The following is a 26,823-nucleotide window of genomic DNA, read 5'->3' as shown; positions in this document are numbered from 1 at the left end:
GATGAAAACATTTCTGTAAAATAATTCAGGAAAAAAAATCTAACTATATTAGCAAGGGAATCTACTCTCTTAGTCCTACCAGCATACAACAACGTGGAGCCCTGACAGGGTTAATTGACAGATAACAGGTAAAATGAATATAAAGAAAGGCATAGGGGTTGAGAATAGTTCATTCTACTTCTCTTGCATTGTTGACATCACATCTCTAATATTGATATTTATCAACTTGTAATTATTTCTTAAATCTTATTCTAGCATATAAACTTAAAACATTACAAGGAGCAGGATTTCTATAACATTTCTCCTCTTCCAAGCATACTGCTATCTCAGTGCTTAACAATATGTGCTTTCTTGCTCTGCTTCCCCTCTTCCAGTTTTCCACAGCTGTTATTTCCTTTTTATCTTGCAAATCATTGTTTTGCACTAAGCCAGGAGTAATAAAACATATCCTTTAAGAACACTGATAACTGAAAACCAATGCATAAGAAAAGACTATAGAAAAATAAATTTAGGGCCAAGACCCCCAAGGTCTGTAATTAGGGAGATTGATGAACCTTGAATGGTAATGAACTCAAGGGAAACTTTCTACCCTGCTTCTGCCAATTGGACCAGTTTTGGCATTGAACAATAAATAGGAGCTTCCACTTCAGATCTTAGAGCAGAATGGGCTGGCTTGGATTGATACAAGTAATTTGGTCCCACATCATTCAAGGTACCAGAGATTAAGAGACATTTTAGATTTCACTCAGAAATGGCACTGAGAATCAGTGAGAATCGAAATTACCTAAACCCAATTGTAAATCTTCCTCCAGAGTGCTAGATTTTTTTTTCTTTGCAACAACTCTGTCTTACATAGATTATATTACAATTTGTTTGTTCTCATCAGTTACAAGAGACTGTTCCAAACATCAACATATGAGTTTCACATCTCCCTAAGCTTGAGAAATAAAAACAAGAGGTAATGTTGAAGATAGTCTAAACTTTGCAATTTTCAGGGCCATCGCTCAAAGGTTTAGGGTAAAATCAAATCTTTCCGCCTTTGTGAATATAACAGTTTGCTACAGTTTATCACAATGTTCCATAGTCCCCCCCCCCCCCCAGCTGCTTATCCATCAAATCTCAAAAGTCAATAGCTTCAATTGTATATGACTTTTTAAAATCTTCTGTATTTGTTATATGTAATTGAGTCTAAACTTTCTGGCATTTTACATGTCTACCAAGTGATAAAATGTCCCTACTTGTTGGTTATATTTCCAGGATAAGTTTGAAGAACCTTTATACATTCTAGTCAGTTGTTTCAGTGATGTGTCAAAGAGGTAGCATTTTATAAAAATTCTCTTTTAAGACTATAACATAGCATAAATTTCAGACCTTACAGCATATAGTCTCTCATTTATCCATAGATACACCATCTGTGACATTTTAAGCTCATTTTATTCTATATTCTTTCACTTGTCCTTTTGTTTCGTATGTCAATAAAAGTTTATACATTTAGTAGTAATATAATCATAATTTGCATCCAGTTCCATTTCGAATTCAGTCTTATGTTATTCAAAACCATGCACCGTTTTAACCACTTTAAAGCTAACAATTAGGCATACACGTCTATGGAGATTCTCAGTCCAGGTCATGGTTGTCTCAAAGGTGCTTTTTTCCCCTTTTTTTAAACATACTTTAATGGACCTCCTTTTTCCTTGAAGACATTTAACTTCTGGGATGAGAGGCAAAATGTCCTCAAGGAAAATGGAATCTACCATTATTTTTCAGAGTATAAGACACACCAAAGTATAAGACTCACCAAGGTTTTGAAGAGGCAAATAAAAAAGTAGGTAGGTCGATAGAGGGAGAGAGAGGGAGAGAAAGAGAGAGAGATACAATAGGTAGGTAGGTAGGGAGAGAGGGTGTGTGTGTGTAGGTAGGTAGGTGGGTAGGTAGATTAAGAGAGAGAGAAATAGAGAAATACAGTAGATAGGGAGAGAGAGAGAATAGGTAGGTTGGTAAGTAGGATAGATAGAAATAGAGTGTGTGTGAGAGAAAAATACAGTAGATAGGGAGGGAGAGAGAGAGAGTAGGTAGGTACATAGGTAGGTAGATAGAGAAATACAGTAGGTAGGGAGAGAGAGAGAGAGAGAGTAGGTAGGTGGGAGGGAGGGAGAGAGAGAGAAATACAGTAGGTATATAGGGAGAGAATGAGTGGTAGGTAGGTAGATGTTTCCAGGTGTATTTATCCATGTGCTGGAGAATGAAATTGCTGACAATCTGCAGCACCTAAGATTTTGTTTCTGCTGGCACAGCACTTGATCAATGTAATTCTCATCAATTAGTTAAGAGCTTTCCAAAAGGAAAAAAAAGTTTCTGCACTCTGCTAACCTCCCAAAAATGCTCCCCCCTTTACAAAAAGGCATGAATAGCCTGAGGGGGCTTGCAGAGTGCTCCTGGAGGGTGGGGGGCCAAAAATAAGCAAAAAACGGCCCATTTTTTGTCAAAAAAATTACATGCATAGCCTTATGGAGGCTTATAGAGTGCTGCTGGGGGCTGGAGAGGGAAATGGCCATTTTTTGCTCATTTCTGCTCTCCCCAGCCCCCAGGAGCTCTCTGAAAGCCTGCATAAGGCCATTTTTGGGAAGGGGGCAGGGCTTCGGGAGGCAAAAATTGGTGTATTCGATGTGTAAGACACATCCAGATTTTCAGCCTTTTTTTTTTTTTTTTGAGGAAAAAATGTGCGTCTTATATTCTGAAAAATGCGGTAGTTCCCTTTAAAAACCAAAAAGCACCTTTAGGACAATTGTACATACAAGATATCATTGACATATACTTCTAACACTAATTCTTCTCTGAAGAAAAATTCTACATCCTTCCTGACAAAATTCTAATATATCAGAGTAAATCAACCATTTGTGTTTAGTGATAATTTTTGTAAAATACTTTCTGTGCAGAGAGTCACAAAGGTATTTTCAGTCGCAGCCTAGATTTATATCTGTTATGGCACATCAAACAAAACAATTTTTAAATCTACATTAACCCCAGTTTTGTTACACCATAGATATTTATATCACCCAAATATGAAACCATGCCCTTCTGAGTCCAAAAGCTTCCTGTTTCTTAGCAACATCCGCTATTTCATCCAGACCAAACAGTAGGCTGCAAAATATAATTTCAAATCGGATAAGCCCAATTCTCCTTTTTTCTTCTGCCTCTTGCAGTATCTTTTATTTAAATTACCAGTATGTTTTCCCTCTGCCATACAATACAATACAATATAAATTTAGTTATGTCTTTTGGGACATTATTTAAATTGTACATTAGATGTCAAAATTGGTATTGTCTAAAATAAAAATAAAAAATCATTTTAAGCAAGACATTCATCTTAATCACAGAAACTCTTCCCAACAATGACAGTTGTGGTTTCATCCATCTTAATATCTATTTGTTTATTACAATCCAAGTCTTAACATAGTTATTTTGAAACAACATACAGATCATATCATATTAATATTCAAATATTTTATCTTCTCAACCTTAAAACCCATGTTATTCATCAATTCTATTTTATCAGGATATTCATATTTTCTGTTAACATCTTTACCTTCTGTTTATTGATCATAAAATCTGCAAATGCATCAAATTCATTTAATTTTCCCATTAAAGTTTCAATTTCATTTAAAGGGTCCTTGAAGATAAGAACCAAGTCATCTACAAAGGCTCTTAATTGATAAGGTGTTTTGTTTTACAAAATTATATCCTTAAATCTTCTCCTCTCATCTTATGTCTCTGCTTAATATTTCTAAAGTTGGAATAAACAAAAGAGGAGACAATGGACAATCCTGCCTTGTTCCTTTTTATATTGCATAGTTTAGATGAAGTTCCATTGCATGTGCCTTTGTGAATACAATACAATAGCAGAGTTGGAAGGGACCTTGGAGGTCTTCTAGTCCAACCCCCTGCCTAGGCAGGAAACCCTATACCATTTCAGACAAATGGTTATCCAACATCTTCTTAAAGACTTCCAGTGTTGGGGTATTCACAACTTCCGGAGACAAGCTGTTCCACTGATTAATTGTTCTAACTGTCAGGAAATTTCTCCTCAGTTCTAAGTTGCTTCTCTCCTTCATTAGTTTCCACCCATTGTTTCTTGTTCTACCCTCAGGTGCTTTGGAAAATAGTTTGACTCCCTCTTCTTTGTAGCAATCCCTATGATATTGGAACACTGCTATCATGTCTTCCCTAGTCCTTCTTTTCATTAAACTAGACATACACAGTTCCTGCAACTGTTCTTCATATGTTTTAGTCTCCGGTCCCCTAATCATCTTTGTTGCTCTTCTCTGTATTAATGTTATATATGTACCTTTCCATGTCTCAGGCAACTTTCCTGCCTGTAAGGTAAAATCTTTAGCAAAGATTGCTAAACTTTCTAAACAATTTCTGATCCTTTTTATATTCAGTCATAAGGGAATTCTCTTGGAAATCTAATTCCTAAAGTCTATTGGAGAAATGATCCCTTAAAGACTTTCTAATTTGTATCATTAAAGTGAGATTCCACTAAAGTTATTTAGTATGCAAGAACCCAGGCCTGATTTGTGATTTGTTGTGATAGCAAATATGGGCAGCTCTGTAAGGGACAAATCTTTTACTTTTATAAGAAAGAAGCTGAAAACTAAGGGAAAATAGTGAATACTGTTTTTTTGTTCCCCTTCTGAATAGTTAATTTAAGAATGGTGCTGTCACTGCAGAATCTAGATGGCTGAGTCCATCGATAATCCTAGATGGCTGGAAATTGGGATGTTAGCCCAGAAGCTGTCATTCAGAATTTCATTTAAGATTCTGCAAGACTTTGGGCAAGCCAAATCTATAAAACAAGTAGAATTGAGTAGATTTTTACTGGCTGTTGATAGATCCATGCAAATCTTAGAGGCCATGACTTAGTTTTGGCTATGTAAACATTAATTAATATGTTACTGTATAATATTTCAATCTTTTGAAGGCTAGAGGTCACCAGAAGCTTTTTATAGCCTTATCAGAGTCCATAGTTTAAAAGTTGAGCATGGTCAGGATAAAGAAATAAGTGGCATTAGAAAATTACTTGATACATACTGCACCAGTTTGGTGCAGTGTTAAGGCACCAAGCTAGAAACAGGGAAGCCAACATCTTTCCATGTTTCACCGTATGCTCTCTGTTGAGCCATCATATCATGCCACATGACCATGGAAATGTCTTGACAACACTAGCTCTTTGGTTGAAGAAACAGAAATGAGCATTGCCCCTTAAAGTCGGTCACAGCTAGCAGGATAAAACCCACAGGGACAACATAGGCACAAGGCCAGATGGGTGACTTTGGGCCAGTCATTCTGTATCAGCCCTAGGAAGGAGGCAATGGCAAACTACTTACAAAATCTTGCCAAGAAAACTGCATGAATTTGTCCTGGCAGTCACCAAGAGCCAACAGTGAGAGGCAGACACAAACACATGCACACACAAACCAAAACATTAACTAATATGTTTATAAATTTCCCCTATCTAAAACATATGATATGGCTGAAAGTTTTCATAGATTTTGGGGAACTTGTGGCCATCTCTTTTGCCCAGATTCATTTATTGATTCATTTCTTTTAAGTATTGGGTCTTAAAAGATGCAAACTTTCAGCCCAAGACTGGCTCCTTCAATAATGTTGAAGTTGCAACTCCTCAAATTCCTGGCTAATGTATTTAATAAGATTAGAATTTCAGAATGGGGAATGTTGATGTAAATAAATGAGAGGCTACAATGAATTATTCTCTAAAGGAAATTTTAACCTAAAGAAAGTGCAAGCCAGACTTCTTCAAACCACTCAATGGCAGTAGGAATCCCGCATTCCTCCCCCTCACCATTATTTATAAATATACAGTAGTTTAAAAAGTAGGTAAACAAGTCTGATATTTAAAAAAACCTGAAGGACAAGTGGGAAGAGGTTGGATCCATTAAGCTCATTGTAAAAACACTTAACTGATGATTTCAAGTTGGCAAATGGCTTCAAATAAGTACCTTTACAGGGAGAAGGCCGTGGGATACTAAAGAGATTCTTAATGGAGAGATAGAAATAGGCCCACAAATATTTGAAGCAGTAATGGGCAGGGTGCTTCAAAATCAAATTGTGGGAGTCAAAACAATACAAAAATGTTTCTCTGTTCCCTAGGTTATTTCAATTTATTGCAGTCCTCATTGACAGAAAATTGATCTTTCAAAATCTATTAGATTATCTTGCAGCACACATTTTAACACCCATCCCAAGAAATACATAAGATGGTCCTTGACCATTTGAAGTTACTACACTACAGCACAGGAAAAAGTGACATAATCATGTTTCACACTTATGCCCATTATAGCATCCCCACAGTCACATGATCAAAATTCAGACACTTGGCAACTGACTCATATTTATGACACAGCCACAGTGTCCCAGGGCCATGTGATCACTTTTTGTGACCTTCTGACAAGCAAAGTCAAAGGGGAAGCCAGATTCACTTAACAACCGTGTTATTAATTTTAACTATTGCAGTCATTCATTTAACAACTAGGATAGGAAAGTTCATAAAAAGAGGCAGTTAACAATTGTCTCACAGCCAATTGGGCTCTTTTGGGCTCAATTCTGTTTGTAAGTTAAGAACTATCTATATTACCATGGTTCTGGAGAGTAGTGCTGATAACCTGGAGCCAAGGTGGCGCAGTGGTTAATCAAGGTGATAACCTAAGAGCCAAGGTGGCGCAGTGGTTAAATGCAGCACTGCAGGCTACTTCAGCTGACTGAAGTTCTGCAGTTTGTCTGTTCAAATCTCACCGGCTCAGGGTTGACTCAGCCTTCCATCCTTCCGAGGTGGGTAAAATGAGGACCCGGATTGTTGTTGGGGGCAATATGCTGACTCTGTAAACCGCTTAGAGAGGGCTGAAAGCGCTATGAAGCGGTATATAAGTCTAACTGCTATTGTGTTCAGTCTGTGTAGCAAGTGACTTCACGTGTCTTACATCATAAAACCTATTCAATGATTAAAATAACACTAACTAAATATATATGGGCACCCCAGATAAAAGTGTTACTATGGATGTACTATGGACCCAGGCGTTTGTTTTAAGAATCTCTAAAAATAAAATAGCAGTTTGTTCTAATCTCATGTCATCAAGAAGTCTTTCCTAATGTTCATGCCACATCCCTTCTCTTATTTTTGGAAACATTTGATTCAGTCTCTGCCCTTGGACTACGGTGTAGAGAAGAGGTCAATGGCATCGCCATAGAAGAATGATATTGTTTTTATTTCTTAATGTTCTGATCCTGAGAAGTGCTGACAAGAATAATGAAAGCAAATCATGCACCAGTGATTGTGGGGGCAGGATTTATTTTCAAGCATTAAAAGTCAAAGGAACAGATCCTCAAAGAAATCAATGGCAGAGGAGGAATAAGAGTAGTTAACTGCAGTGGTTTGGGGTGGCTAATTTGAAATTAAGGAGATTATGTTCATCCTTTTAAAAGGAGTGCTCTGTTCCATGACGCTGTAAAAGAGAATTTTGAAAAATAGCTAGGCACCTATCATAATAGTTACCATATTTTTCGGACTATAAGATGCACAAAGATTTGGAAGAGGTAAATTTTTTAAAAAAAATTTTTTTTGCACTCTGCAGGCATGAAAACCCTCTTCATGTCTTGGTTTTTTTGTGAAAAACGGGGCATGCAGAGAGTTTGAGAAACCTGCAAAGTGTTCCTGAGGGCTGGCGGGGGGAAGGAACAGCACGTTTTTTTGTGAAAACAGACCCATTTTTTGCAAAAAACCAAAACAAAACAGGACATGCATAGGCTTTGGGAGGCTTGTAGAGTGCTCCTGGGAGGTTCAGGGGGGCAAAAACGCCCCATTTTTCAAACCCTCTGCATGTCCATTTTTGCAAAAAATTGGGTGTGCAGGGTGTGTGTGCGTGTGTCGGAGGGTAAAAAATGCTGTATTCAGTGTATAAGACGCACCCAGATTTTCACCCTCCTTTTTGTCTTATACTCCAAAAAACATGGTAAGTAATTTCCTAAACAATATGCTGTGGTAGATTTGTTGGAGGCTCAGGAAATGGGTATCTTACTTTCAAGGAACCTTTTCTGTCTGCTCTTCATTTTCCAGGGGGACACCCTTGTGTCAAAGATTCCTCCCTTTATAGTGGGTTCACCATAGGTGGCCTAGCACCATACAGATAGTCCTTGACTTATGACCACAATTGAGCCCAAAATTTATGCTGCTAAGTGAGACATTTGTTAAGTGAGTTTTACCCCATTTTATAGCCTTTCTTGCCACAGTTGTTAAGTGAATCATTAGTAACATGGTTGTAAAGTAAATCTGGCTTCCCCATTGAATTTGCTTGTCAAAAGTCACAGAAGGTGACCTCCGGGATGCTGCAACCATCATAAATATGAACCAGGTGCCAAGCATCAGAATTTTGATTATGGGATTATGGAGATGCTGCAATGGTTGTAAATATGAAAAATGGTCACTGAAAGTCACTTTTTTTCAGTGCTGTTGTAACTTTGAATGATCACTAAATAAACTGCTATAAATAGAGGATTACATGTATTTTACAAAAACAACCTTTTAGGATTTGCATTCGTTTGCATATGATCAATGGTTAGCTGACTTTGGCTGATTCAAGAATAATCTGGATTGGACTTAATTAGTATTTGGGAGAGGAAAGAATGTCACCAGATATTCCAGGGCTATATTGTAAACTGGAAGTATTCCCAAGAAAAATCAATGGTGAACTAGTTTCATATAGCTGTCCAATAAATTATGTGAACATGACTGGGAGTCAGGAGATCTTACTTTTTAATAGATATAGAAGACAATCTAATATTGGTAAATATGGCAGTACTTGGGAGGCCTACATATTTCTGTATCAGTGTTTCTCAATCTTGGTAACTTTAAGATATAGGGACTTTCATTCTCAGAATACTTCAGCTAACCCTGTTGGCTAGCGAATCCTAGGAGTTGAATTCCCCACATCTTCAAGTTGCCAAGATTGAAAAACACTACTCTATATCGTATATGGGATACCATGCCTCAGTGGCTAAGATGCTGAGCTTGTCGATCAGAAAGGTCAGCAGTTCGGCAGTTTGAATCCCTAGTGCCATGTAACGGAGTGAGCTCCCATTACTTGTCCCAGCTTCTGCCAACCTAGCAGTTCTAAAGCATATAAAAATGCAAATAGAAAAATAGGGACCACTTTGGTGGGAAGGTAACAGTGTTCCGTATGCCTTCAGCCTTTAATCATGTCGGCCACATGAACACGGAGACATCTTTGAACAGCGCTGGCTCTTAGCCTTTGAAACGGAGATGAGCACCGCCCCCTAGAGTCGGGAATGACTAGCACATATGTGCGAGTGGAACCTTTACCTTTACTCTATATCATAGTGCCCTCTAGATGTCTTTCACTATAGCCCCAGAGACCCAACTGGTAAAGCCTAGAGGCAGCACTTAGTCCAAGTGTATTTGCCTCTCTAGTATTCTCCAGCGATACAATACCTCCGATATATTTCTTCCAGTGAAAATAACTGGCTTTACAGATTCCAGATCAGGTACAGTGATGAAGCAAAAAGATGATACATCAGCTTATGTCTAGGTGACATTTAGCACCTTGTGAGTGGAAATTCAGTCAAAATATCTCACTAAGGGAGAATGGGCCAACAAATTTTAAGAAAACTGAAGTGTTCCGAGAATGTATATGTATATGAGGATCTCCTGGAATTGGATGTGGCCAATAAATGGACTATTTGTTTAAACAAAAGTCAATGGTAAATATCTGTGCCATTCCTTATTTTAAGAAACTTATTTGCTTAATAGCTTCCTCTAGAAAAAAGTGTTACCATCTCACAAAAATCCTAATCATTCCTTAACTGAACACTCTATCAACCATTAGCCTTTTTAAAAACTAAATTGCAAAATTTTTCACATTTCTTTTTAGTACTCATCACCCAAATGAGGCAATGAAATAAGGCTAAAAGGTGTGGGTTTTGTTGCCTAGGGCACACAGCAGAAAATAATCAGAAAAACAAGGATCCGAATTGCTCTAAGCGAAGTCAAACACCAACTAATACTATTGTCACCCAATTCTACAAAGCCTTTTGATCATCTGGAGAAAGTCTTTTTCACTTCTGAAAACAGAAATTTTGGCAGGAGTTTACTCTTGGCAATTGAATATTTTTATAATATTTCATCAGCTCACATCAAAATTGACAACTTTTAAGTCTGATTGCTTTTGGACACATTCACAAGTGAATTAGGCTGCCCTGCTTTTTGGTTTATCAATTGACCCATTTACAAAAGCAATTTGTGGTAGGACCTCTTATTCCATACCACTTGTGTAAATTTTGAATGAGGTTTCGTTTGATGGACATGTCTTAAAAGATGCAGTGCAGCAAAATAATAAACAGATCTACAAACTAGCTCCCAAGCAGAAGTTGCTATGTTTCTGATGCTGAGTTATCCACAGGGTTTCCAGTAACCAACACCACATATAAGTGACCATGAGCCACATCCTTATCATATGTCTTCATCATTGCAGCATACTAAACTACTTTTGAAAATGACTTGGAAGCTGTAACTGGTCCATAATATAGTACCTATTCTGAAGTTACTGCACTGGATGCTAGTAGACTCAGATTCAATCCAAAGTTCTGATTATGACCCACAGATTTGTGCATGGCACAGTATTAAGATGAATTAGAGATAATCTTATTCAGAATTGTTCTGGCCATTCTGTAAGGTCATTTAAAGAGGGTCTGATTAGGATTCTGTACTCTTCAAACGTGAAAGGAATGTGGGTCTGAGAGCAGGTCTCATAGAAAAGACCTTCCCAAAGGTGGCTTGCCCCTCTCAATTCTAATGTTCTGTCCCTAGATTAGGATTGCAGCCCAAACCAGATTTGAACCTCCAGGCCTCCTACATCAGAGAATCTTGTATCACCTTATTATGCAATTATGCAATGATGCCATGGAAGCCAGCATTCACCATAGAGCTGAATTGCAAGTCCTCTGGAAGATAAGAAAATGCTATATGAGATCTATGAACATCAACACAATGATGACGCCTTATATGTTTTCTTGCTATGAGTTTCCTCTGAAAAGAGCTGGAATTCTTCCTTTTCATATCAGTTAGAGGAAACCTATTGATTTCTATATTATGACAGTTTTTGTGATTGCCTGGTAATTTGAATGCCATCAGCTTCTTTCAATGTGGCTGCTATTAATAGCAACTAAGATGTAAATTCCCATAGAGTCTCAAAATCACATATTCCTAATATCCAAGAAATTTTGAAAATTAGAAAGAGGAGTATTAGATTCATCTATGAGGCCATTATGGAGCATTCCCCAATAATTCAAGGCTTATTAATTTAAGACCTTTATTTCTTTCTGAATGCATTTATTTGGAATGTTTCGTTATGTTTTTAACCCTCTCTGAATTTGTACTGCTAAAATGTATCAATTTTTCCAGTGGTGGGATTCAAATCTTTTTACTACCGGTTCTGTGGCCATGGCTTGGTGAGCATGGCTTGGTGGGCGTGGCAGTGAAAGTTTACTGCAAAATTTCCATCCCAATGGTGGGTTACAACCCGTGCCTGCCTAGAGCACCAGGTACCATTCCAATACAGTGCTCAGGAGGGCCCGCCCGCCCTCCTTACCAGCATTTGAGGTTTTCAGGTCCTCTGTGCATGCACACAGAGCGTATGGCGCCTGTGCAATGCTCCGCCGAGCAGCTGGAGCATAGCGGAGGCGTCGGGGAGCATTGTGGGCAATAAGTATGCATGCACGTGCTGCACATGTGTGTGTGTGCTGTGTACGTTCATGTGGTGGATGCCCGGTCCTGTTGCACCATACCGGAACCCACAATTGCTCCATTCCCTCCCCACTCCAGGGGACGGTTACTATGAAATTTCCATTCCCTCCCCACTCCAGGAGAAGAATACTGTAAAATCTCCATTTCTTCCCGATCAGCTGGGACTCGGGAAGTAGAGAATAAAGGGAGGCAGGGTCAGACAGAGGTGATATTTACCGGTTCTCTGAACTATTCAAAATTTCTTCAGAACTGTCAGAACCTGTTGAATATCACCTCTGAATTGTTACTATATTTCAATTTTTTAATTGCTCTGGTCAAGGCACGATATTAGGACTAGGATCTGCCTTCCCACTCTAAACATAAACCATGGTTTTTAAACTACGGCGCTTGAAACTTAAATTGCACTAAGCCAAAACAAAACCAACCATATTGTGGCCTAGCACCAGAGGTGGGTTCCTATCAGTTCGCACCTATTCGGTAGAACCGATTCGTCAAATCTACCGAACCAGTTAGAAGAGGTTCCACCAGTGGACCTGGAAAGCAGGCCACACCTACAGAAGAGGTTCCAAAAATTTTTGAAACCCACCACTGGTCCTTGGATATAATTATTCTACACTATCATGCTCATATTTATAAAACTGAGTGCCTCTGTGAAAGGTAAGGATGACTACTGCGTTTGTGGTGCAATCAGAACATTGCGTGTGTTGAAGTTGTTTTAACGCAAACCAAAGATGCCTTTTAAAAAACAAGTTTACATCATATTCTCATGCATGCCAGTGCTGTGTGTGAGGTAATTTAACGTGGTTCTGACAAGTGTCGTTGGCATCTTCATATCCGGTCACATGGGTGGCAAGCCACTCCCATCCGGTCACATGGGCAGCAAGCCACTCCCACAAAGGAGGCCACACCCACAGAGTAGGTTCGAACAATTTTTGAAACCCACCACTGCCTAGCACAATATGTGAGCCCATCTCTTCACTCATTGGGTTGGATCTAGATTCATAATGAGTCCAACACAGAGCATTTTGTAAAGCAGTAGAGATGGTCCTTAATTTACAACCATTCGTTTAAGGGTCGTTCAAAGTTGCAATGGCACTGAAAAAAAAAAAGACTTATGATTGTTTTTCACATTTATAGTCATCCCATCTCCATTGGGCATGTGATCAAAAAAATTTGCGCTGTCCCAGGATCATGGGATCACCAATTGTAACCTCCCCCGCTGGTTTCGGGCAAGCAAAGCCAATCGAGGAAGCCAGATTCACTTAACAACCAAATAATCCAATAATACCTGCAGTGATTCATTTGACAACTGTGGCAAAATGGTTGTAAAGTGGAGCACAAGTCATTCAATAATGGTCTTGCTTAGCAATGGAAATTTTGGACTCTCTTGTGATCATAAATTGAGGAATACCTGTAGTTCTCCTAAATGAAGTTCACTTGTCTTAAAGCTGCTGAGATTGAAAAATGCTGCTGTGAAGAGGAGATCTGGGAAAGAGGGTCAAGTGAATATTGACTGATTTTAAAGAAAGTTTTTTTTAAAATATATTCATCTCTGCTGGTTTAAAGTTGGTTTTCAGGTCAAAATGAAGTTCGGTCCTTCAACGGGATGACTTTTGCCATGGGAAATGGAATGCTGCTCTTGGAAACCTCATCAGCCTTCCATCCCAGCCATCCCAAACCCTTTCTGAATGAGTCATCCAAATTGGCCATTGGTGGCAATGCCTTTCCTCAACTTGGATTACCATTTCCAAGAAATGTGCTGTGGGCATTAACGCTTGGGGAGAGAATGGGAAAAGGAGAAAAACAGTTGATCACTGGACAGAATTTATAGTGGGAAAGGAGGAGGAGGAGGAGCTGAAGATCTCTTGGAATTAACTGTTGAAGATTTTTGATGACATACATAGGTTCATGTCCCAGTTACATAAAATTCTAATTGTTTATCATTAGCTGATCCTCTGGATCAGGGGTCTCCAACCTTGGCAACTTAAGACTTCGTGACTTCAACTCCCAGAGTTCCTCAGGTAGCAAAGCTGGCTGAGGAACTCTGGGAGTTGAAGTCCACAAATCTTACAGTTGCCAAGGTTGGAGATCCCTGCTCTAGATGAATGAAATATAAAATATTCTCCCCCTCCACCCCGGCATATGTACCTCTGAGATAATATACATTTTTTTTTTGAGTAGGAACAGCAAAACTTTAAACTGTCTAGGAAACTGTGCCACTTCTGACCAAATAAGCCTAATTTCATCTTATTATACTACTATTGATCTCAATTATTTTTTTTACATTCGTAAGATGATATATAGGTAGTCCTCAATTTACAACCATTGTTGGGATCAGAAATTCTATTACTAAGTGAGTCATGCCTGATTTTATTACCTTTTATTGCGATTGTTAAGCCAATCATCATTAAGTGAAGCATATGTTCATTAGGCAAATTAAAATTGGCAGGCCTAGATAAAGGGATTTATTTTTGAATCTCACTAGCTGCTTGAAGAAATTTTGATACCTTTCAGCATTTTTTTTCCTCTTGATAGTTCATTTTACTTGCAGACAATATTCAGGCAATCTCAAATCAAACAAAAGGAGTAAGATAAAGGGTTAAGGTAGGAGTTTAATTAATTATAATTTGAGATAATTGCAACTCAAAGTAGGTGATTTGGTAAATCTGTATAGTGGAAGCCAAGAAAATCTTTTCACATGGATAGTGTCACTCATTGATCAAGGAAAGTTTTTATTCAATTTAGTGTTTTGGAGAGGGGGGGCAGTCTGAGCCTGGTTACTTTCCTACAGGTGTTTCATTAACCTAACTAGGTAACATCATCAATTAATTAGCACAAGCTCAGAGAGCATCAAGGATCCTGAGCTACAAATATTAACTTTTATTAGTTTTTTTCTATTGTTAAGAAAACTGGCACATCATCACCAGTCAGTTTTGACCAATGGCCCTGTTTTTCCATCCTACGTGGAATGGTTCAATCAGCAAGTTGTAAGGGAAATGAGAACAGATTGGGTTGAGAAAGAATGGTTGCAAGAACCAAACACAGAGCCAGCTTGCAACTTCCTGCCACTGAGATAATCTCCTCTAAATACATGCTGATTTCATTCAAGCATAATCACAAGGAGCCAAAGACTTCTTTTTTTTTTTTTTGTTCTTTATGTTGAAGCAAAAGAGGAACACGGCGGTCCATGAATATGAGCATTATTTGGGTAGCCAGGCCTTTTGTACAATGAGCCAGGCCTTTTGAGTGTACCATGTGACTATTGGTAGATTTAGCAGGTCATCCCAAGGAAAGTTTAATTTCCATTTAATGGAATTTCCATACTGCAGTGCAGTAGAAATAAGTGGGAGAAGCTCCTGAACTTTATTTGTTGAGAGTTTACGTAACTATACTGGGGTTGTTTCCAGCCATCTTGTAAACGCACCTCCAGCTGAATGTAGGAAACCTTTTTTAAAAAAATATTAGCTGTAAATCAAAGACACAATTAATGTGCAACATCTTAGACCTTTGCCAAATAATATTTATTTCACAGTATACAACTGCTGTCCCAGTTATAGACTCTGGGAAGCTCACATAAAAATGGGAAAATGTACACTTGAATCATACAATTTAGAGGATCCAGATTTTTTAAAATTGCTCTTAAAATGATTTCTGGAAATGATTCCCCAGCCTCTGCATTTATTCCATTCTCCCCATCAATCGACCACTAGCCCCTTCCTATATATCACTGGGTCTATACAGAACTGGTTTTTTTTTCTCTATAGTTGATGTTTAGGTCTGAGCCTCTTATAATGCCACAAAATGGCATCATCCATATAGAAGAGGAAAATACCAATTCTAACACTTTCAGAAGTACAAAAAAAAAAAACCTCTTAGAGGAAATAATCATAAGGAGGGGAATTTCCCCAACCCCCACCCCCACCCCAAGTATCAGATGCTGCTGACACAGAACAAAGAACCTCTGCAGAAGATTGCTTAACATGGAGTATATCTGCATCTGCATTAAGATTGTCTGGTAAAATATAAAGAAAATGAATTAAGTATAGTTTCATAGAAAACTTTGATGAAAATGTTGTGGGAGCACTGAAGAAAAACCATGATTGTGGGAGCAACTCACTACAAAGGGATCAAATAAGTTCCTTTCTACACTCAAAGCAGACATCTTGGGGAACGGGGGGGAAAAATCAAGATGAAAGTTATGATTGTACAACTGAATTCTTCTCCGTGTACCTTCAAATTGCTCTCTTGCTGCCTTGCCTTTTTCTTCCAGTATTACAGGTAGTTCTCAACCTACAACCATTCAAAGTTACAATGACTTATGACCATTATTACACATTGCAAGATCCCCTTGGTCACATGATCAAAATCCAGATGTCTGGCACCTGGCTCGTATTTATGTCAGTGTCCCAGGAACATGTGATTACTTTTTGCAACCTTCCAACAAATAAAGTTAATGGGGAAACCAGGTTAACCCTAACTTAACAACTGTATTGATCCACTTAACAACTGTGGCAAAAAATGTTGTAAGATGGAGCAAGACTCACTTAACAAATGTTTCCCTCAGCAACATAAATTTTGGGCTCAATTGTGGTCGTAAGTCGAGGACTACCTGCATGAAAAACTTTGCATGATTGAACGTATCACAATTCTTGTTATGCAATTATTTTGTATAAACAATATTTTCTCCCACCCCCCACCCCCTTTCTTTTATTTAGAATTCAATGAATCTGCCACCAGACAAAATGAAGCTTCTGAGCCAGTATGATAATGAAAAGAAATGGGAATTAATATGTGACCAGGTAAGAGTCTAGAGTGCTCTATTTAAAGTAGCTACATATATGAATCATATTTTAAAGTAGCTTCCAATGTGGTTTAATCTTCAAAGCTCCTCATACGTCTGAGAATTCTGAGAGTTGTAGTTTTTGTGGTTGGTGATCATGACAAGCAAGCAATCTTCTAAAGTATTCTGGGCCTATATTGTAAAGGGGAGGACCAATAGCAAAATGCCTATTTATTGAAAAGAAAAGTGGTGAATTTGTTTCTTGCAGTTGCCTGAGCCCCCCTAAATTTATCTTTGTGGGGTGCTGTTTTCTTAATAGGTAAAGGTGTTTTTCCAAACAAAGGGTTATATGAAAGTCTATAGCTTTGTTTTGCAACTTAATATCTTCCTATTAATTTATTTTTTAAATAAAGGGTCTAAAAAAATAGGTTTGCGTAGAGAGTTTATAGACACCGAAAGATATTCCACAAGCATTTTGGTGTTTGTGGATAGTATTATAATCATGTTCCTTTTAGCTTTGACCTAACATGATAAATGTCAGGGATCCCTGATAGGACACCTGTGGCAGTTCAGTGTAATTAGAAGTCTAGTGTGGTTTGTCCTTGAGAAGACTGGATAAACAAGGCTATTTCTATCTTTACTTTCCCACCGGAAACTGTTAGAGGAAAAGAAAATACCTTAAGTAGGTCTGTGACAGGATTGCAAACATCATCCAGAAGTTCAGAATTGATGCCCTAATACAAGTAGCTTAGGTTCTGAGAAATATAATATACTCAAAAGACCAATTTATGAGATTAGGGTTGCATTCGCCATGTACACTATCTTGCTCTTCACAAGTGTCTAATTTTCTATGAATGCCAATTTTTCCTTCAGATGTTCACAGAAATTTATTTTGGATAGAAGCAATAGGCATGATTTTATCCCTGAGTACATGCTTTCATTAGCTGTTTGAATAAGGCCAAAAGTGTAAATTCAGGAGATCTGCTAGGCAGATTGCAGCCTCTCAGTCAAATCTCACTGCATTGCATTTGGGTTAAAAGGAAGCACATCTGTTTTTCAGAGCATTAAACTAGGTTTACTACATGGTAGGAAAAACTGGGCCCCTGTGAATGTGGGGAGGGGTAACACTTGCTTTTAGGTCTGTTTTGTACCTACCCAGATGAATCAAAAGTGGCATCAAAAGAAGCATTTTTCACTGGACTCATTTAGTGTCAAACTGGTTTCTTTGTCTAAACCGTTGTTTGTGAGGTTTACACTTTCTGCTAAGTCAAAACTAAAGAAGCCACTCTGTGATATGAACCTAGCCAAAAAAAAAATCCACTATCACCTTGGTTGAAACACTTCAAAATCCTGCCAAGGTTAAATGGGTACATATGAAAGTGTGCTGTGTCATAACAAACAGCTGTTCCTTCTTTTCCGTTGCCTTCATGAGTTTAGTAGTGATGGAGAAACAATCTTTCTCCATCCTGAGTTAAACAAGGAAGGTGGTTACTTAAGGTTCCCTTGTGAAAACAAGCTGTTGGCAGAGACACATGGGGGAAATGGCACCTGTTCATGCTGTGAAACTATATATTCCTCAGTTTAATAAAGGCACAGGCTTGCGAATGATGCCGAAGAGAAAAAGAGAAGAATGACTCATTCTGGGTTATGTGAATATCTCTGTGATCCAGCTCTTCACAGATCTGCTAAAGCAGCTCTGGGACAAGGTGGTTTCCTAATGTCCTTTATTTCAGAGAGGAATCCTAAGGTGTTCTTTGGGTGAGCATTTAGGAACCAAGAAAATATGCCACCCACTGTTCTGTGTTTGAATGATATCAGGTCACAGGATCCTTGTGAAGTGGAATTTATTCGTGTCTGCTTTAGCTCACAACAAATACAGCTGAGTGAGTGATGGGCCAAAAAAAGCTTGGCCTTTCATTTAGCATGAATCATATAGGAAGTGGCAATGTGGGTAATATAGATGTTCCTGTTGATCTTTGATTGGAAAGACACAAATGGCGCCTGTATAACTCTTCACACAGAACATTTAACTCAATCACTTGTTGCTGAGTGAAAACATACTGAGTCCTAACTGGATTACTAAGGTTTACAGATCAGTTAAACCATTAAATAACTAATCCCTGTGTTCTGCTTCAAATTAAGCTTAGGATCTGGTATTCATTGATGCAATGAATAGGGGCAAATAGTGGCGTATAGAGGAGCCTGGCATGCTGTGGTCCATGGGAAAAGTTGGATACAACTTAGTGACTGAACAACAACAGTGTGCTATGCATAACTCCACTAGGCAGCCTTGTGCTAATTATGCTGTTGCGTTAATGAAATTCTAATGAAAAATGGCAATGGATACAAGACTGTAGCTCACAGAAAAATGGAACAAATATACAAAGGGGCAGCAGCTCTGCCATGAATCAAAGCATTTACATCAAGGGGTAGATAATAATTATATAAAACATGTTGAGGATGTACGAACAGCTTCTAATTACAGGTCACCCTTGACTTATGACCACAATTGAGCCCAAAATTTCCATTGCTAAGCAAGATGGTTGTTATGTTTTGCCCAATTTTACAGACTTTCTTGGCACAGTTGTTAAGTGAATCACAGCAGCTGTAAAGTTAGTAACACAGTTGTTAATTGAATCTGACTGCCCACTGACTTCGCTTGTCAGAAGGTTGCAAAAAGATCACATGATCCTGGGACACTGCAACTACCTCGAATACATGGCCATTGTCAAGCCTCTGAAATTTGATCACATGGGGATGTAGCAATGGTTGTAAGTGTGAAAAAAATGGTCATAAGTCACTTTTTTCAGTGCTGTTGTAATTTTGAACAGCTTCTAAACAAATGATTGTTAGTTGAGGACTACCTGTATCCGCCACAATTGTAAAATTATTTTCTGCCCTGACATTGCCATCTCGGGATCTTCTGCTTGTAAGGAAAAGTGGTTCTTTTATGGATTCAAACAGGCAGGCTGAAAGCAGCACCCCCACTTTTACAGATGGAAGTTTTTGAATTTTTCATATCTCCTAGACCTCAGATCCCAGGCTACAAAAGACAAGACGCGATTTTTTGCAGGCCAATGTTTTAGACCAAGGCTGTGAAACTCCCAGTCCACGACCCAGATGTGTCACGCACTGGCCACACCCACACCTGATTTAGCGAAGGGGGGGAAGTCCCAATATATCATGTGACATCACCAAGACATCATGAGTTTGACACCCCTGTTATAAACTTAGACTCTGCAAAACTATCAGAAATACATAGAATTAAAAATTCTTTGCCAAGCACATCATCCAAGGAAGCATTAGCCCGCAGACTTATACAAAAACTATCTTTTCCTTTTATTTTTTTGCATGTATGTACACATACACATCTCCTTGTTAACTCTCATTTTTTTCGTGAACTCTCCAGAGATGTCTACAAGGACTGGTCAGCCCCCCTCCCCCCAAAAAATGGTGACTGCTACAATAAAGTAAAAGAATTTACCATAGTCTGAGGACACTCCTGCCTTAGTCTATTTTTTTAAACACTTTCATTCAATTACACATCCAAGTTTTAAACTGGTACCATTTTAACAATGTATCTTTTAATTATTGCAGACTCTTTTGAAGCAAATGTTTCACGTGCTTCAGAAAGTAAGAACAGGAGGCAGCACACAATCACTCTTGTGAAACATTGTGTCACATTGTGGCACAGGGTGATGCAATGCAGTTGTTATGGGAAAAAGAAGCAGGCATGACTTACAGGGGACTAAATGATCTGAGTTCTGCATTTAAGAAGGAAAGGATTATCTACAACTTATTTTTACAGATCCCACTGATTCTTTAAAGTTTACAGTTTACAATGACCGGAGTGGGGTGAAAACTATAGAACTTTGTAAGCAAACATTCCAAAGTATACACTTTGCAGGCTAATGTGTTTGAAGAGATGGGTTTTGTTGTGATAGAAGCCCTGATGGGGAACAGATGGTCCTCAACTTACAACAGTTGGTTTAATGGCCATTCAAAGCCTCCACAGCACTGAAAAAAGGTGACTTATGACCTTTTTGCAGCATCTTCATAGTTTCCTGATCAAAATTCAGATGCTTGGAAACTGACTAGTATTTTTGATGACTGCAGTGTCCTGGGGTCATGTGATCATCTTTTGTGACCTATGACAAGTGAAGTCAATGGGGAAGCCAGATTTACTTAGCAATCACGTTACTAACTTAACAACTGCAGTGATTCACTTAATAATTGTGGCAAGAAAGGTAGTAAAATATGACAAAGCTCACTTAATACTGTGTTGCTTAGCAATGGAAATTTTGGGCTCAGTTTTCATAAGTTGGGAACTCCTGTAATGACTGGGCTGTAAAATTGGGAGTTTCCTAAACTTTAACAGGCCTGAATATATCATAAAGGCCTTGAATATTGATTTATATTTTTTTCTCTTTGTGTCTCTCTCTCTCTCACCCTTTTGCAGCTTAGCATGATTCATAAATATCTACGTCTGGCAGCTAAAGGCTGCTAGTGCCCGGACTCAAAAGCACCTGAAATATTTGTAATTTTGGTCAAGTTTAACAATAGTGTCCTCAACATCTACAAAAAGAGATAAAAAAGTGATACCTAACTTGCCTGCCCTCATAACATGTTTGCATTTTCAGAACCCTCTCTATTAATCATGGATTTAATGGGAAAAAATGTGTGTTGTTTCTCCTCTTCTACCCCCATCTCTGCTCTGCCTGTCTGTAGGAACGATTCCAGGTCAAAAACCCACCATCTGCCTATATCCAGAAACTGAAGAGCTATCTAGACACAGGTGGATTCAGTGGAAAGGTAACTTGTGGCTAATATGGCAATTTCATATTCTCTCCTTCCCATAATTGCTTCTGTATTGTTTCTATTCTCTCTCAGTTGGAAATCTATATATGTCTAAAATACTCATTCCCATAACCTTTAACTAGGCAAAATGCTGCATCATAAGGCAGTAATTTTGGAACCAATATACTCAAGTGGACTAACTTACAGAATGTGTCCAAAATCTTGGACTGATGACTCCTGTGGATTTCAAATGCGGCAAACTGTATAAAGCATTTTACGACATAAAAATAATCATAAAATGTTTTATGGCATAATACAAAATATCATTAAAAATTTCCTGCAGTGATGTTTGACTGTACTATACAATTCAGCATGGGCTATTTTCCAGGCAGATACATCTCTGAATGTATCCCAGCTTTTTCCAGTAAAAGCAGTAATTAGACATTCTGTCACAATTGGGAAATATAGTAAGGAAGCATCTCTGAAAAGATGGCTTCACGAGACACAATCTGTCTAGTTTTACATACAGTAAAAGTAAGAAAGATATCCTTTTGCTGACAAACCATTAGCAGTGGTGTCTCAGTGGCTAAAACACTGAGCTTGTAGATCAGAAAAATCAGCAGTTCAGCGGTTCGAATCCTTAGTGCCAGCTTCTGCCAACCTAGCAGTTCAAAAACATGTAAAAATGCAAGTAGAAAAATAGGGACCACGTTTGGTAGGAAGGTAACAGCGTTCTGTGCACCTTTGGCATTTAGTCATGTCAACCACATGACCACAGAGATGTCATCGGACAGTGCTGGCTCTTCAGCTTTGAAATGGCGATGAGCACTGCCCCCTAGAGTCGGGAACAACAAGCACATATGTGCGAGCAGAACCTTTATCTGTATCATAGTTTTCTTCCCTAAGACTGATTTTGCTTTTAGGAAAAATGGAGCAAAAAACAACCAAACAAAAATAGCAGGCAAATACTAATTTTCAGCAGGCAAATACTAATTTTTTAAAAGATTTTTTTTGATTTCCTGAATGAGTAGAAATTGCTATTCTGCACGCAGTTACAAAATTATTTTTTATTTACTGCAGCTATTTGTATTTCAGAGTAAGAATCCTTCATTAGTTTGAGAACAATGAAAGCAATTGTAGATAAAATACAATGAACATTACTGAAAAAGAATGAAGTCACAGGATCCTTTACACAGAGCAAGTTATGCTACAGGCCTGATAGGGTGAGGGGTTGGGGGAAGCATACTTACATTTTCTAAGTGGTCTATAGCAACACCTGTGCATCTAATACAAAATATAGACTGGCATGCACAATATTTCTTTCTGAGTCTGACTAGAAACATGGAGGTGTAATTTTCAGGAATCGTTGTGTTATGAGTAAAATAGAAAATGCCCAGACAGCCTTAGGTTGAGGAGTTAGATTGGTATCACTCTCTTAACTGATGTCACACACCTGCATTTTTCTATGAAAAAGCTTGACTCTTAAAAGATTCACATTTCATTAATAAAAATTATCAGTTTTGAATGACTCGTATACCTGCCAGAAACTCACAGTTCCTATAGTCTTAGTTATTAAATTTGATCCATAGGCTTTATTTGAACAGATCCTTTTATATTGGGTACTTTTATCACTTGCTCTCTGGGTGTATGATTTTTCTTTGCTCATAACACAGACTTCCTGCAATCAATATGAAAATGCAACCAGCAAAAGAACTGGTTTGTAATTCACTATTGATTGCAAGGCACACTCACAATCTGAAATTCCTAGTGCTTTCTATATTATTTCCCATTGACGTGTAGATACTTTTTCATTGTATAATGTGTAAGTCACAGATAGATAAACATATGCCAGATTTGTAATTTCTATGGGATTTTAATTTGCTCTGCTTTCTTTATCCAGTTTAAGAGACGAGTTCAAGAATCTACCCAGATTCTTCGGGAGTTAGAGATATCCCTGAGAACAAACCACATTGGGTGAGTATCCGTGGAAAACAAATTCATTGGTTATTCACTTACTTGCTATGCACTCTCCAACTTGCTATTCCTAGTCATGAGCAATTATAACTTATTCATTATTAGCAATTATAATATATTCATTACTTGAATATTATTTGACAAACCTGAAGCATCACGGCCACTTCAGAGACTATCATTCAGCACTTTGGTAATTCATCGACTCATTCAGAGTCATTGACTGAGCTATAGAAATAGAATGAATGAATTAACAAATGAACGAATGAATGAATTCTCAAAATAGTTTATATTTTACAAGAAATGTACTCTGCTTTCCAAAATGAGAAATAATACTTTAAAAAAAAAAAAATGCTCCAAAGAATCCTATGCCTTTTGGAGATAGAAGAAGGTATGTTTGGGCAAGAATACAGAGGATTTCTGATTGTGCCCAGTGGGGTCTGTGAAAAATCAAAATGGCCTGGGTAGGGTTAAGCCTACGTTTGGTAACCCGCCTACATCCTAACAATCTCCAGGTACTGGGATAGAACATTGATAGCATTGCTTGGATGGCCAGGGATCAAGATGTACAAAATATACAAATGTACAAATCAGCATACTGATAATATCTGACTCCATGCCATTGGATAACCTCCCCCTATAAACTCTGGTAGATGTTAAATAAGACTAGGTTAAATAGATTGAATAGATTGAATAGGAATAAGAGATCCATGAACCTAAAATTCAGCCTCTTCCTTTTTACATGGAAAGGTGGAATTAATCCCAAAGTGGAACTACTGAGTGGAATTACCCCAAAGAAAGCAGAATAACAGAGTTGGAAGGGACCTTTGAGAACTTCTAGTCCAACCTCCTACTCAGCCAGCATCAGTCCGTGGCATACAAGAAACCTAGCCATATAAACAAGCCAAGCCCCGTCCATGGGATGCAGGCAGAACACAGAACCACACCCACTCCAGTTTCCACAGAACCGGTGCCCCCAAAATTGGGGGCCACTGCCCTATACAATTTCAGACAAATGGTTATCCAATCTCTTCTTAAAAACCTTTGGTAATGGGGCACCCACGTCATCTGAAGTCAAGTCATTCAGGGAAGCCACCAGAGGGTGAAAAATGGCCAAAAATCAGCTGGCCAGCACACAGATGCGTACTGAAGCTGACAGGACAACACCTTGTGTGCCCTCAAAAATGGCTCAGTGTGCCACCTGCAATAATTCATCATATATTTTAGTCTCCAGTTCCCTAACCTTTATTGCTCTTCATGCACTCTTTCTAGAATCTCGTCATCTTTTTTTATATTGTGGTGAGCAAAACTGGATTCAACATTCCAAGTGTGGTTCTACCAAGACATTATAAAGTACTAGAGACACTTCATTTGATATTGAGTCTATCTCTCTGTTAATGCAATCTAGAACTGTGTTAGTTTTTTTTTATGGTGCCATACGTTGCTGGCTCATATTTAAGTGATTGTTCATTAGGATGCCTAAGATACCTCTCATAGTTACTACTATTGAACCAGATACCATCTATTCTATATTTGTGTATTTGGTTATTGCCTAAGTGTATAACTTTACTTTTCTCATCATTGAATTTCATTTTGTTAGATACAGCCCAGTGTTCAAGTCTATAATGATCCATCTGTACCTTGAGCCCATTTCCTGGAATGTTGGCTATTCCTGCCAGCTTATTTGCAAATTTGATTAGTTCCCTTTCTATTCCCTCATCTAAATCATTTATGAAGACATTGAAGAGTACTGGGCCTAAGACAGAGCCTTGAAATAGCCCACTACATACTTCCTTCCATGTAGATGCAGTTCCATTAAGGGCTAATGTTGAGTGTGATTGGTTAGCCAGTTACTAATCCTTCTGGTGGTGATGCTGTCTAATCCACATTTTTCTATCTTATCAAAATATCTATTGATCAAGCTTTCAATTGGTTATTTAATTAAGAAGAACTACTATAAAATAGTGCTAATACTCCCAAAGTTAGTCCATGTGTTACTATGATAAATGGTATCAAAAGCCACTGAGGTATCAAGATCAAAGATGAGCAGGAGAATTACATCACCCACAGTCCCACCAGAAACCATCCACCAAGTTGTCTCATTGCTACACTCCAGTCTGAAACCTTGCTGAGAAGTATCCAATATTCCACTATCTCCTTACCCCAAGCTCCCTGGAACTGCTGCCCATTCTCTTTGATTACCTCCCTCAAGGAAGTTTGGAGAAAAAATACGTACTGTAATTGGGTCCAGTGACAAGGAAGGGGCATATCACTGCCTCTTTCAAAGATAAATTCATTGCCACCTGGACCTAACAATGTGTCATCTCCTAGGTGGCTTTGATTAGTCAGAAGGGACATGGATCTCAAGGGTCTGCATTTGGCTTCAAAAAGAGAAAAGGAACAATAAATCATGACAGAAAAAACAAGAGATAACTCAGTCCTAAGAAAGTAGAAAGAAACTCAAAATATTCCTGCCTTGATCTTGTTTAGAAAGAGAAAGAACAGAGAGAAACTCTGACAGGCTTTCAGGAGTCTATTCTTCTACCCTATAGCAATAAAATGTATTCTTGGAATCCATCCAGTTTCTATTTCTTGATCTTACCTATTTTTAATGACTGGCTTTGAATGGCTTTCACTCACAGCTCAGAAAACCTTATGCAATTCCTCAAGACTGGTAGGCTCAAATTCCTCCCAGATAACAGAGCTTCAGTAGGATTCACTTAGTCAGAAATAATAATCTAAGTGATTGTATCTATCAGAAACCTAGCACGACCCTCACAGCTTTTCTTTAAGATGTTCATCAAGACATTCCCTTTCCAGAAAAGTACAGCTTACCCTGAATATGGTCAATTGGGTAGCGCACATGCTAAGAGTGGAAAAAATGTTTTATTGCTATTACTGCCATAAGATACTCCTTAATCTAAAGTCTTGTACATATCTAATCAGAGTTGCTCCCTGTTTTTATCCAACAATGTCATAGATGTTTCTCCTGTTGCTTCATTTCCTAGAGCTTCTCAGTAAACCAAGAGGTATTTAGGATTGATAGATAAAGAGTTGCTACTTAAGAGAAATCCAATGAAAGGCTATCATCCTCCATTCATTCCAAGTATTGACTGCAATCTCAGTTTAACGGCCCACCACAATCTTAGGGAACTCCCCAACCATTCTCTGTGAAGCAACAGGATCCATAAGGCTCCTGGACAAACTGATCCAACAGATCTCACTTTCCCGATGGACTAGTCCAGGGTAACCAAAGACGTGGCACAGAAGATAATGGCCCTTGGCCTGAAGTAGATTGGATGTTCTTCCAGAGAATTTATCAACTGCAGATACAGCTGGGAGGGTGGAGAGTATTTAGAATCTGGGTGATTGTTTTTAATACTTATTTCCTTCATTCCATTTTTGGCCTGCTCTTTTCTTAGGGCTCAATAAGAATGACAGC

At 38.3% G+C, this 26,823-nt stretch overlaps 1 protein-coding gene across 7 annotated transcripts in view; it reads left to right on the top strand.

The window, feature by feature from the left end:
• The window catches only part of FMNL1 (formin like 1), a 94,511-nt gene that overhangs the window by 21,956 nt on the left and 45,732 nt on the right, over window positions 1-26,823 (top strand). For all 7 annotated transcript variants that reach the window (XM_014058301.2, XM_087713383.1, XM_014058299.2 and 4 more), the window contains exons 2-4: window positions 16,549-16,632; window positions 21,342-21,425; window positions 23,311-23,384. In XM_014058301.2, coding sequence (XP_013913776.2) covers window positions 16,549-16,632; window positions 21,342-21,425; window positions 23,311-23,384 — 242 coding nt within the window. The remainder of the gene's footprint in view (window positions 1-16,548; window positions 16,633-21,341; window positions 21,426-23,310; window positions 23,385-26,823) is intronic.

Source organism: Thamnophis sirtalis, unplaced genomic scaffold (genome assembly GCF_051295495.1).
Source record: "Thamnophis sirtalis isolate CommonGarterSnake01/CBP01778 unplaced genomic scaffold, rThaSir2_p1.2 scaffold_4, whole genome shotgun sequence".
NCBI classification, from domain to species: domain Eukaryota; kingdom Metazoa; phylum Chordata; class Lepidosauria; order Squamata; family Natricidae; genus Thamnophis; species Thamnophis sirtalis.
Note: the sequence above shows the minus strand (reverse complement) of the source record. Positions and strands in the feature narration are given on the sequence as shown.